We start from the raw sequence: 11,650 nt of genomic DNA on the forward strand, positions 1-11,650 counted from the left end.
ATTGAAAGGCATAGAAATGTACTTCATACAATTCTTAAATAAATGTAAATTAATAAAAATGTATTACGATTGAAAAGGATTCATTTCAACGTTCGCGAACGTGTACTTTCAAAATACTTTTCTTTGTACAACAAATATGCGTTGAATGTATACGAGGATGTCTGGGATCATTTGTATTCGCGCGCGCGCTCAATTTTGAATATCAAGAAAATGACGCCCTCTACCGGGCTTCATGGCCACCTTCCCCTTGTCCCTGCCCTACTCTACTTCACAAATTTCTTTAGGAATAGAACAGCGCGTTTGTACTCGCTTGTTTTCAAAATTTTCATAATTTAAAAAATTGTCTGGACACGAACGACTTCCATATACACGGTGAGAATTAAAATTCTAACTATTCACACAGCTCTAAAATGCAATAATAAACATATTGGAATATGTTCAGATTCCCACATGAGTTTTCATCATTTATTCTTGTTGTTTTGAATGTGATGTTCAATAAGGATAACATAATATTTGGGCAATACTCGGGTAAGAATTCTGAACGCGTTTTAAAAGATGCTTGAAGAATAAAAAAATAATGAAAGTAATGTTTTGTAAGATATATGTAGGTGATCATCACAATTAACACATCGGCTGATATCATAGTACATTGATGAAATTATATTGGATTTTACGAAAATGTTTGAAGATCAAAATTCTTCAGATATTGCAGAGCAGTATCTAAATCTTCCACGAACTGCTCTAACTCTAGAGTGTCAAATGATTGTAATAGGTTCTTATAAATGTATTCCTCGGGAAAAAGTAATGATTTCTTATAGTGGTGTAAAATTTGATGTCCCTTTGGTAGAAGATGGTACATTAATTTTATTTATAACGAAAATATAGATAAAAAGAGTTATATAAATTCTTTTACTTTGAAATATTACTTTGATATTTTACAGATACAAGTTTTGTAACTTTGGATGTGAAATACAGGCATGTAATTAAGCTTTTAATTAATTTTGAACAAACAATGCCAGTACTATTCCTTTATACATCTCCAAGTACAGGAACCAAGTTACGTGAATTATTAGGAATGCAAGATCCAAAGGGACCATATTACGATCCTATTGGAAAAGGTTTCAACATATACGAATTTTCTATATTTTAAATAGGTTCTGTAGTTTCTGTAATTTAATGATTTATCTAAAAAATATTTATTCAATCTCCGCAGTTTTCGATAATATGTAGAAAAGATATAAAAGTTCTTACAATTAACGAAGCCGGATGTAATTAATATTTTAAATTTTTGATATTTTTTTAGTTGAGATGCATAGACATATTACGTTATTACTAGATAAGTTACCGAAAGATTCAAAGATGATACTAACAAGTTTATTCTCACAAGAAGGTAAAATAGACGAATTGACTTCTCAAGAAGCTAATAATATATTTACACGAGCCACACGGATGTTATGGGATCATGTACATATATTTGACTGAATTATATTTTATGATATATAACATACATGTACATTTTTATATGAACATATATATATATATATATATATATATATATATATATATATAATATATTTTTACAGTCGTTCATTACTACACGAAAGCTAAATCAAAATTTAACATCTACTATAAGTGCTACAGATACTACTGGTGTCAATGATGACGTACAAACGTAAGAATCTTATTTGATAATTGATTTTTAATAATTATCTTTTAATAACTTGATCGGACAAAATGTATTTCATAATCTTGCTTATTTAATCTAATTTGATTTTTTAAACATAGTTATATAAATTTGTAAATAATTTTTTTATGCATAAACTATTTTTTGTAGAATAATTACATATCCATCATTTCCTGTAGAAAGAGGAATAACTATTAACACTGCACATTACCTATGTCTTGCAGAAGACCAATACTTGAATGATACGGTTATAGAATTTTATTTAAAGTATTTAACCTTAGAGGTATTGTCAGAATTTGATCAACATAGGACTCACATGTTCAGTTCATTTTTTTATCAGCGTTTGATTACTCCACATTTCGGAGAAACCCAAAATACCGTACCAATGACACTTGCCGCCGAGCGGCACGCAAGAGTACAGAGGTGGACGAGAGATGTTAATATATTTGAAAAAGATTTTGTTATAATTCCTATAAACAAAGAGTAAGTAATCCTATAAACTTAACATGAAGCCAATATAAACTTATAAGAGCGATGCTATAAGTGGTGCTTCATATGGGATGCCTTCTAACAAGAGACACACATGATATGTATAACACAGTCATTACATTCTTATTATTCGTCAATGTTAAACAAGGATGAGATGATCATTATGTTGTACTGAGTCACTTGTTGGAAGGCACCCATGGTGTCCGATACTGGGTTCACTCAGGACCAAGGATCTTAAAAGTTGGAATCAATATTGAGATATTAGATAAAAAAATCCATTGCACGAAGAATTCTATAGATAAGAGAAAAAAGAAAAACATTGAAGTTTTATCATACATATATCTTGTATTGAAATTTACCTCATATTAAATAGTTGTAATAAATGGGCCAATATCAATTTTATTAATTTTATTCTTTAAGTAATTCTATTGATTTTTTGTAACATAGACATAGACATTATCTCATATTTTGCATAATAATATAATATTATTTATAGTGAACACTGGTTCTTGGCTATTATTTGCTTTCCTGGATTAGTTGGAAAAGTTTCCAAACGTATTACAGAAACTAGCAAAAATGATAGTCTCGTTAGTTTTTCTAATACGGACGGAGACTCTTCTAGGTCTGTACAAAAGAACAAAAAAATAAAAACATTAAAAAGAAAAGCTGTTGAACTTGAAGAGCAAAAGGAAGTCAAGATGTAAGCAGCACGTTTATATCTATTTAATGCATTTTATTGTGGTTTTTATGATTTTAATTAAATAATTTAATTTATAGCCCCTGCATATTAATATTCGATTCGCTCGGTGGTACTAATTACTCATCGGTAATTGCTACATTAAGAGATTATTTAAGTTGCGAATATGTTGTCAAATTTGATGTAGAAGAGACATTCTCGAAAGATACTATTAAAGGAGCGTATCCAAAAGTACCCAAGCAATCCAATTGTACTGATTGCGGATTGTATTTATTACAATATGTGGAAAGTTTTTTCAAGGCAAGTACATATTAAATCTTTAATATTTGATTTTTTATTATTATATGTTTTAATTTATATTCTAAATGTCTGATTACATATAATTAATGTGATTATGAGTTTATTTCCCTTTTCACAGGATCCTATTAAAGATTATACTTTTCCAATTAAAACCTTGGAAACATGGTTTGAAGAAATTATCATAACGAGGAAAAGAGAGGAATTATCGAATTTGATAATTAAATTAATGAATAACACTAAAGGGAATAAACCTATTAATTTGCCTACTATAACATTGCCGACACAAAATGGCAAATTGAAACGGGACGTAAAAAATGTAATTACTTCTGAACATAAAATGTAGCAACGCTTACGTAAGACAAAATTTCTAATATATTTCTTATCACAAATATTGCTATAGATTTTTGTTCTTAATCTTTTTTCCAATTACATTAAATATAATTAAATATAATTAAATTAACTAATTTAATAGTTATTACTTAGTTGTGTTACTTAAATAGTACTGATTTATAATTTAATCATAGTTTGAGCGAAGTCGTCCTGAAAATTAAATATAATAATTGCATTATTTCAGCTTAATGCTCAATAATACACTCAACTGTGAGATGCCTTCCAGAATTGTATTGTTATAATTTAAGTGATACATATGGTGAATTCGACTATTCGCACTACACTGGATTATTACACATAAAAAAGGCTGCTTTTAAATATCTAGTGACAATAATATAATCAGTTTTGACAATGAAATTATATATACATATATACATGTTCTGTTAACGTAACAATATCATTTAGAATTAAATTGTTTAAAATATTTATATGCTTTTACATATTTAATTTTCACATTTAGTATGCACTAATCTAGTGTAATGCAAGTTGAATTTGCTAACAGATAATTATTACTTGGTCTTCGCTTCTGAGAGTCGATTGTAAACGAAGTGAAAATTCCAAAAAGTGAGCAAATTTATTAAATGTTGACTAAAAAAAAAGTAAGCAATTTTATTAAATGTTGATCAATAAAATTATAAATGTTCTAGTAAATTTGCTCACGTTTATAATTTTCACCTCGATTCAAGATACACGATCAAGTCTCTTCGTAAGGTACGTTTTTTGCCGCGCTGTAAAAGTTGAATTGCATTCAAATTTTCCCGCGTGATGGAAGATACGTCCGCTCTTTCCGGAAAACTGGATGATTGATTGGTTTATCACATCGACTCTTATTGTGTTTCCATGTCCTGTGCAGGAACTATTGCGCACTGGTGTTTTCGAACGCAGTCTTGATAGAAGTTAGGTTAGTTTCGCCAACTGAACCAAACTGAACGAGTTAGAGAGAAAGAGAGCAGACTCATCGTCGAGCAAACACAGGTGTTTTCGTGTGTATTCGGGTATTTTACTCGCACGCATGAAATCTTGCGGATTTGTGTCGTTATTTACTATTTCTTTCGATTCTAACGGATTTCGCTATTTCCGACATTTATGTGAGGTTGCCTGCGTCTTTCTTTCTCACATTAATCCCGCAGTACCGGGAAGCGAAAATCACGTTTTCATTTTTCTTAAGCAAACTGATAACTAAGTTCGGATATTATTTCATTTCCCGATCGGAATCGATCGTCCTACTCTACATGTTACACATGTTGGAGCACTGTGCTCGTCAGTATACTTAATACTTATCAGTGTGCTAAAATTGAATCCAAAAATTTACACGTTCAGAGTTGAGAAACGTCTAAACGTTAAAGAGTCGCATTCAGTCGTGTTCAATATCGATAAACGTACTGAAGATAAAATACAGATATACTTGGAATTGAATGAAATATAGTTGAATACATCTTGTTGAATACAAGAATATAAATAATAAAATGATGTAATTGGATATCTCAAAACATTTGTTCAATCATCTTATACGTATATTTTTTGTTGAATTTAACAAGTGAATTGCAATAGCAATACAAGGTTTGTTTTATAAACTAATGTACACTTTTGGAACTTACAGTGATAGATATTAGGCAAAAGCGAGAAAGAGAGTTCTATTGCAGTCTCTAAAAGCAGGAATAAAAAAATAGACCTATCGATACAAGGAATATAATTAGGTTTCATTTAGAGCTCAAAGATATTTTCTTGATTTAGACTCCTGAGAGTACTGCAGAGATAATATTACAAACTGGTGAGCAATATGGATGATAAAGTTGTTCAAGTGAAAGAAGAATCGGAAATAAAAAAAGAAGATGCAAATATTACTGGCAGGATATTTGTGAAACAATTCCACCAGTTACTAGAGGATCCTTTGTTGAAGAGTACCAGTGATGATGTGCAACGTGCGATCAAGGGTCTTCGAGAAATACCGGATGAAGAACTAAATGAGTTCCTCGATGATGAAGACTTTATGAAAGGATTGGACGTCGTGGATGCATGGGAAAGAGATGAAGATAAAAACCGCGAGATTGAGCAAAACAGGACAGAATCTACAAAGCAAGGAAAGAACCAAATCTCTAGGTAGTGTCATTAAATAAATAATAATTAAGTAAATTTTTATGTAATATTATATTGTTATTATATTTTATATCATGAATAAAGCCGTTTTGTGCTCTTTCTATAAAGAGTGCAATTGCTGTAAAGAAATTCTGCAAAGAGTGTAATTTCTATAAAGAAATAGTGCCATGCTTTATCTTGAATTGAATTAATTACATTAATTTGTACAAATGTATTATGTTTAATTCTAATTTTAGTAATTTAGTTATAAGTTATAAAACCACGTGGTCAGATAGTTTCCTTATTCTCTGCTACGTGTTCTCCGCTATGTTATGCATATGATACATATATACAATCTATTATGTTTAATATGGAAGTTTGCATACTTTAGCAAACAAATGATGGCAAGAGTAATTATAGGGAACATCATCGTCCCGAGAAGGACAAACGCAAAAAGCCGAAGAAAGAAGAGAAAAAACGTGAGGAAACTCGGCGGGATCCTTTGAAGAGCACCAAGGATATCGAAAGGGACAAGATGCGAACGAAGAGAGACACCGAGAACAAACTTCTTGCTGAAAAAGAGAAGGCGATCAAATATTTGTTGGACTCGGATAACGTAGTCCCACCTGGCACGGAAACTGAAGCCATCCAGAGCATCGCTGAGGAACAACAGAATAGAGAACGAGCTCAGCGTGAAGCCCAACGAAGCAGAGAGCATCGCAGAAGCAAATCGTTAGAACGTTATGAAAGAGCGAGTCCATCTCGGCGCAGAACTCCCGATCGATCTCGGTTGAGTCCCCATCGACGAAAAAGTCCTTTTGTAAGCCCGGATCATCGTAGGAGCCCTTTTAAAAAAAGCGTAGAAAGACATAGAAGTCCTTACAGATATAGTCCAAGTAGATTGAAAAATTCACCGCGCTCCTACGACCGGAGAAGCCCTAAATTAAGTCCCGATTCTCGACGAAGAAGTCCTAGACGACTTAGTGGAGAACGACGATCCAGTGTAGAAAGAAGACGGAGTACTGAGCGACGTAGGAGACGCGCTGATTGGATGCATGAACGGTGAGGAGATAACATTCTTAACATCTTTGTTAAGAGATATTTAAATTCTTTCCGATTTATAAAAGAGATTTGAAAACTTACTGTCACGTGGTTAAACATTATTTTTTATACTGCGTGTACAGTAAAGTTACAAATAGTATTTTGCGTACAAATATATTGTAATTATGGTTTATTATATAATATATTGGTTTACAGTAGACATAATTTTTCAGACTTTGCGTAGACATAATTTTTTAGATTTTGCTAATTTTGTATTTATATTATTGTATTGTACAAATATGTATACGATATGAAAATATATTAGATTATATCTTAGTAATTATCTTGATTAAGCCGAAGAAGCCGATCTCGCGATCGGAGGAGTCGCAGTATGGAACGTTCAAGAAGACGATTAAGCCGTTCACCAATGAGCAGACGGTACAGTCCTCGTCGTCGAAGTCGCACACGTAGCAGATCATTAGAGAAGCGCCCCAGGAAGCGTTCATCCTTCATCAATGAACTAGCAAGACAACTAGGACACGAAGCAATGTCGACTGCTGTAAACACCAGTGGATACGTACCGTCCGCGACGATGGAAGGAATTGCACCGTTACTCAATCCGTCCACATATCAGCAAGAAACGGATAGGATACTGCCGCCAACGCAACCGCCACCACCACAACCATCACTGTCACCATCATCATCAGTTATGTTACCACCTATGTCAAGTGGACCGTCATTTATGAACTTTGAACCTATGCCGACTGCATCATTAATGAATTTCGAACCTATGCCTCCCCCATCTATGACTCCAACCATTGCCCCAACCATGACTCCAACCAGTTATGCATCCGGTCCGGTTATGTACAATCAGCCGAATGCTGCTGCTGCTGCTCCGCCACCGGTGATGTGTTCACCGTTGCTTTCTGTACCCTCACCGCAACCTGTACCTCCTCCCGTGATGGATCGTGCACATGCATCGTATAATCCATCGTATACTGCACCCTTTGTCCAACAATCATCGATCCGTCAATTTGAACCTCCAAAGAAATCTGTAAATCATTCAACTACATCCTCCACGTCGTCGCAGAAGCAGAATTATACAGAACATGGATCAGTGACATCGTACAAGGAAGTTTACTCTCCACCCCAGGAACGAATGAAGACACCTGAACCACCGATCATCTCCAAACCAAAAGTAATTGCAATATATATAATAGTGACGAGTACTTGGTTTTAAGTTTGACAAGAAATGTTTATCGGTATGTCAAAGTTAATGAGCATTAATTAATTTTAATTTGTCATGAAGATTGTATTTATTTCAATCATGTATTTTATAGAAAAAAAATTAATTGTTTTTATGACTTCATCTTGCAGCAAAAAACCAGCTTATCCAGTCTATTGGAAGCATCTGTTTCAGCCAAAGGTGCGAATATGTTTTAATTTGTTTGGTCGCGTAAAAATCGCGTATAGAATTGATACAGTTCATTTTTTTTTATGACAAGGATACAAACTATGTTTCCTATGTATCCTATTTATGGAACGATACTAATTTTTGTTTTTTATCACGTCCTTTAGATTCATCTAATATACCAGTACTATATCCAGGTAAGAACTTTCAAATTTTTAAAATTTAATTTAAATTGCTTATTAATTGCGCCATATGAGTTGTGTGACGTGATTAGATATGGAATTAAAGTGTGTTTTTGTTTAAAGACATTTTTCTCTTATGTGATTTACAACGTACGTGAAGATTGCAAGTAACATGACGTAAAACCTATTTTTATAAGCATTATGCTATATATAATTCGGAATTTTATTCTACGCGACTCTGTTTTTTTCTACTGATAGGATTCAAGCCTGAAATAATGAGACATTGCGAACAAGCGATATATCAGCTTCCTGTGGAGGATCCGCGTTTAAAGATGAAGGGTAGATTTTTCTATGATCGCAGCGAAGAGAACAATACGAAAGATGTTTCCGACGACCATACATCGAATTCGATACTTTTGCAGAAAAGTAAAACTAAGATATTTTGGAAAGAGACTAATGCGGAACAGTCGATATCGGTTCCGAAAACAACTCAAACGCATCAGAAAATCTGTCAGACAGATGAGGTGGAAACGGAAACTAAAGGCGTGCAAGTACGCGTTACTACTGTCGACTTTGCATCACAGGTCTATGCGGACGACCTCCAGCAGGTAAAAGAAGAGAGACGGCCGATAATGGATCGTTTAGATTGGAGCGCACGAGATACTTACGAATATGGATCCAAATTTCGTGAAGTAGAGGATCTAAGATGGAGTCTAAGTAATTCTTCGCAGAGACGTACTTGGAACAGGCAGTCGTCTCCTTCTAGAAGATCTGACGAACAGGAGCATCATTTAGATTCTATGAATCATGAATCTAGAAGCTCGAGGCTGGATTCTCCTATTAGAAACAATGAGTTTTCTGCTCAATCTAATATACGTGATCACTATAGTCATGACAGATATTCGCCTAATTATCAAAGACGTTCTATTGAACGTGATGAATTTCATGATAGAAGAAGCAATCATAGCCGTGGAGAAAGCCCGATGGAATTAGAAGAATCTGATGATGAATTAATGACTGGCCATACATTCCAAAGAGGATCTGATTGGCATGGAAGAGGGAAAGTCTCAAGGGGTAAAAGTCATAATTTGCGAGGAAAACATGTAGGAGGAAGATCATATCGAAGTCACGGAAATTATCGGGGCAAGTTTTAAAACTATTCATTATATACACAAAATGTTTTTTGAACAAATAATATATGATCTATTTTATTAATGTTATATATATGGTATATGTATATATATGTATATATGCATATATATATATATATATATATATATATATATATATATATATATATAAAGTGACAAGGAATATTACATATTTTAAATATTTTCTAAATGATCAAATATTAAATGATACTGATTTCTATGATACTATGTGCATGGAATGATTTCATATTAAATAAAAAGTGAAGAGAATACAATTTTCAGGATAAATATCAAAAGTTCAAGTATGAATTTATGATGAACAACAGTGAAAAAATAACTACATATAGCATAAAATATGCTCAAATATCTTTACATAAGTGTATTTGATGAAAGCAATACTTTTGCATACAGCCCCTGAAAAGAACACCAGTATCTGCAAAAGCATCATATCGTCATCAGTTTCTTTTTATTATGAGAGTTGTCACAATCAAAATGATTATATACATGTATGTAATCTTACATCGTAAGATCTCATAGATGATAAGTGTTGATACATACTTCGATACTTTTGTTATTTTGTTTGTGTCATTAATATTATATTTACAACGACATTGCACAACAATTTCTGCCGACAAAATACAACTTTAAGAATAAGAAAACGTAGTATATGTAACGTAATGAAAATGTAACGTAGATTTAAAAGAAATTGTAATAAAAATTTAAAACAAAAATGATAAAGTTACGAATTAAATTTATATTATAGGAATTAGCGTGTATCAATTTTGTTTTTTATCCTGCAGATAATATTGTAAAAACTATTATATTTCAATATATTGACTATATCTCTATGTTTTCATAATTATAAGTCTCTATTTGTGCGATAAATTACTTTATGTAAAGTTAGAAATATATTGTTGGCCATAAATTTATTTTTCAATTGCATCTTATTTTTTTATTAGTAAAATGTATGCTGCAAGCTAATCCTAAGCGATTGCACACGTTGCACAGTGCTGTTCGAATATTGCATCATGTTATGCTATGCAATTTGCATAGTTTTGTCTCATAACGTCTCGTACGTTCATTCGTAATCTTTTATTTTGTATAAATAAAACTCATTTGCATTACTTTTTGTTTCGATTTTATGTATTATATTTTTTACAGAGACAGCGTTTTATCAGCGTTATGTTATGTCGCGCAAGCTATTAGTATCGTACATGATATATATCTTATGAAACTTTTTCCAGATGTAATTCTTTTTTTACAATTATTCATATAATTTTTCAGAATTGCTTCATTATAAACTTCATAATTTTTTACAATTTTTATATAAGTTTATAACTTTTATTTTTTTTTTTACATATTGTAGAAATGTAAAAAAATTCTATATCTTTTCCAGCATATGAATTCTGAAATATTATAAGATTTTTTATTTTATAATTTTCGAGAAGAAAACTTATAATATTTGAAGAAATGTATTTTTTTTTAAATCTTCATAAATTTAAAATATAAAAATTCTAAAAAATGTGCAATGTAAGAATCTTTTTTATCAGTAATTTATTACAGTGCAATTATTTGTACACATTAATAAAATTTTTGATTTAATGCTTATGTCAACATATATCAAGTAATTATAAATCGAAATACATATTTTTTTTTAAATAACTTCAAATTATAATAATGAATTATTGATAAAAATTAAATAAAAATTTTTGAAATAATTTTAATTGCAAATTATTCTTTATGATCGTGTTCCATAAATGATGTCTACGAATTTTTTCAACAAAATTGTAAAAATCTATTTTGCAAATACAAATTAATTTTTGCAATTTGGAAAGAGTGATTATTTAAAAATATGTCCGCCACAATAATATTTTGAGAAAAAATAATTGCATTGTTAAACTTAACATAAATCCCTAGCAATGCGTTCTTTAGAAGTTAATTGCGTTGCAAATTGCATTCTTTTAATCTTCCGGCACGACTTCGATTCAAATTACTCTAGCGAGCAATTTATACTGCAATTTAGCGCACATTCAGTTTATGAACGTCCGGTTTAGATTGCTCGCGAATTCCGCTTGACTTTGCGGATATGAATGTATCATCGCAAAATCGCTCAATGATCTTTATAGAAATCTTAGAGGAAGATGTGCCAAGTCGACTACGTCACGTCGAGTCGATTTCCCGTTTATGTAGCTCATGATTCATCCTAAATCATCCGCTTTTAGACGAAAC

The 11,650-nt window shown here is 31.8% G+C and overlaps 2 protein-coding genes across 6 annotated transcripts; both read left to right on the plus strand.

The window, feature by feature from the left end:
* Nucleotides 1-216: 216 nt before the first annotated feature.
* LOC105151001 (sentrin-specific protease 7) lies at nucleotides 217-5,391 on the plus strand. Of its 4 annotated transcripts, XM_087402984.1 has the most exons (10): nucleotides 217-372; nucleotides 443-528; nucleotides 599-853; nucleotides 942-1,118; nucleotides 1,304-1,464; nucleotides 1,584-1,672; nucleotides 1,835-2,167; nucleotides 2,670-2,873; nucleotides 2,951-3,170; nucleotides 3,289-5,391. In XM_087402984.1, the coding sequence occupies exons 3-10, from the start codon at nucleotides 679-681 to the stop codon at nucleotides 3,511-3,513; spliced, it is 1,584 nt and encodes a 527-aa protein (XP_087259110.1). In that variant the 5' UTR covers nucleotides 217-372; nucleotides 443-528; nucleotides 599-678; the 3' UTR covers nucleotides 3,514-5,391. The 4 variants fall into 4 exon arrangements, with proteins under 4 accessions (XP_087259110.1, XP_011062730.2, XP_087259111.1 ...); XM_011064428.2 differs by having other exon boundaries at nucleotides 217-853; nucleotides 3,289-3,523; nucleotides 3,745-5,391; XM_087402985.1 differs by having other exon boundaries at nucleotides 217-853; nucleotides 1,388-1,464.
* On the plus strand, nucleotides 5,341-10,346 carry LOC105150948 (uncharacterized). 2 transcript variants are annotated; one of them, XM_011064353.2, is made up of 7 exons: nucleotides 5,341-5,660; nucleotides 6,057-6,698; nucleotides 7,032-7,875; nucleotides 8,055-8,103; nucleotides 8,256-8,285; nucleotides 8,529-9,413; nucleotides 9,704-10,346. In XM_011064353.2, exons 1-7 carry the CDS (start codon nucleotides 5,341-5,343, stop codon nucleotides 9,706-9,708), a joined length of 2,775 nt encoding a protein of 924 aa, XP_011062655.2. In that variant the 3' UTR covers nucleotides 9,709-10,346. The 2 variants fall into 2 exon arrangements, with proteins under 2 accessions (XP_011062655.2, XP_011062654.2); XM_011064352.2 differs by lacking the exon at nucleotides 9,704-10,346 and having other exon boundaries at nucleotides 8,529-9,424.
* The last annotated feature ends 1,304 nt before the right edge of the window (nucleotides 10,347-11,650 follow it).

This window comes from Acromyrmex echinatior, chromosome 2 (genome assembly GCF_024713525.1).
Source record: "Acromyrmex echinatior isolate Ae372 chromosome 2, ASM2471352v2, whole genome shotgun sequence".
Classification (NCBI taxonomy): Eukaryota; Metazoa; Arthropoda; class Insecta; order Hymenoptera; family Formicidae; genus Acromyrmex; species Acromyrmex echinatior.